Below are 1,228 nucleotides of genomic sequence, written 5' to 3' on the forward strand. Positions count from 1 at the left end.
GTGGCGTTAAGCTGCAGCACTAAGGTGCCCGGCGGCGAGTTTTCCGGCAGCGACACGGTGTAAACGGGCTGCTCGAAGGCGGGGACGTTGTCGTTGGAGTCCAGCACCCTGATGGTGAGCAGGGCGGTGCCGGTGCGCTGTTGGGGCTGCCCGCCGTCCAACGCGGGCACGTGCACCGCTTGCTGCTCCCGGTCCAGGGGTTTGTCCAGCACCAGCTCGGCGAACCGATTGCCGTCCCCCTGAGTCTGCACGTCGAGGGAGAAGTAGCTGTTGGGGGTGATCTCGTAGGTGCGCAGCGAGTTGGTGCCCACGTCGGGGTCGAAGGCGCTCTCCAGGGGGAAGCGGGTGCCCGGCGTGGCACTCTCCGAGATCTCCACCGTGAGGTCGGGCTCCGGGAAGGAGGGGGGGTTGTCGTTGATGTCCAGCACCTCGATCTCCACCCGGAATAGCTCGAGGGGGTTCTCCAGGAAGACCTCCAGGTACAACAGGCAGGAGGGGCTCTGCTTGCAGATCTGCTCCCGGTCGATCTTCTCATTCACGTAGAGCACCCCGGTCTCCAGGTTGAGCTCCAGGTAAGGGCTGCGGGAGTTAGGCGCCGTCTGGAAGCGGCGAGCTGAAAGTTTTGTAATGTCCAAGCCCAGGTCCTCGGCGATATTCCCCACGAACGTGCCATGCTCCTGTTCTTCCTGCACCGTGTAATGGAGCTGGCAAAGGGCCCCCTCCACTATCCAGAGCAAGGCAAAGAGGAATAGCACAATCATCTCCAAATGGGGAAAGAGATCCCCCCTCCCCAACACCACCTCTTCCTCCTCTTCCAAAAGCCACCACCACCTCCTCCTCCTCCTCCGAAAATGCACAGTACAATACGTGTGTCTGTGTGTGCCTGTGTGTGATGTCTCTGTGTGTGTGTGTGGTGTGTCCGCGCCTGCGAGCGTGTGGAGAGAGAGAGAGAGGGATCGGGGGAGGGGGAAGGAAAGGGAGGGGAGGTTGATTTATGGGGGGTGTTAGATATTATTTCTTCTGATTCATGTTAGGATTTTTTTTCCTTCCCCCATCTCCCTCCTTTTTGTTACAAGTATTATTGTTTCACACGCTGACCAAATGAAGAAGACAGGCGTCCCCACTTCATCTGTGATCTTCAAAATAAATGGCCAACTAATAATAGCTATTAGCTGGATGTATCTAGAGATACACAGTAGCCCCCTTTTATTTATTCCGAGAGTCTTGG

General features: G+C 57.2%; 1 protein-coding gene across 1 annotated transcript in view; it reads right to left on the bottom strand.

Annotated features, from left to right (window-relative positions):
• The window catches only part of LOC104465812 (protocadherin-10-like), a gene marked incomplete at its 3' end in the record, with an annotated part of 1,319 nt that extends 558 nt beyond the window's left edge, over positions 1-761 (bottom strand). The window contains exon 1 of the mRNA XM_010079003.1: positions 6-761. Within this exon, the coding sequence (XP_010077305.1) occupies positions 6-761 (756 nt within the window). The remainder of the gene's footprint in view (positions 1-5) is intronic.
• Between the last annotated feature and the right edge of the window lie 467 nt (positions 762-1,228).

This window comes from Pterocles gutturalis, unplaced genomic scaffold (assembly GCF_000699245.1).
Source record: "Pterocles gutturalis isolate BGI_N339 unplaced genomic scaffold, ASM69924v1 scaffold27908, whole genome shotgun sequence".
Classification (NCBI taxonomy): Eukaryota; Metazoa; Chordata; class Aves; order Pterocliformes; family Pteroclidae; genus Pterocles; species Pterocles gutturalis.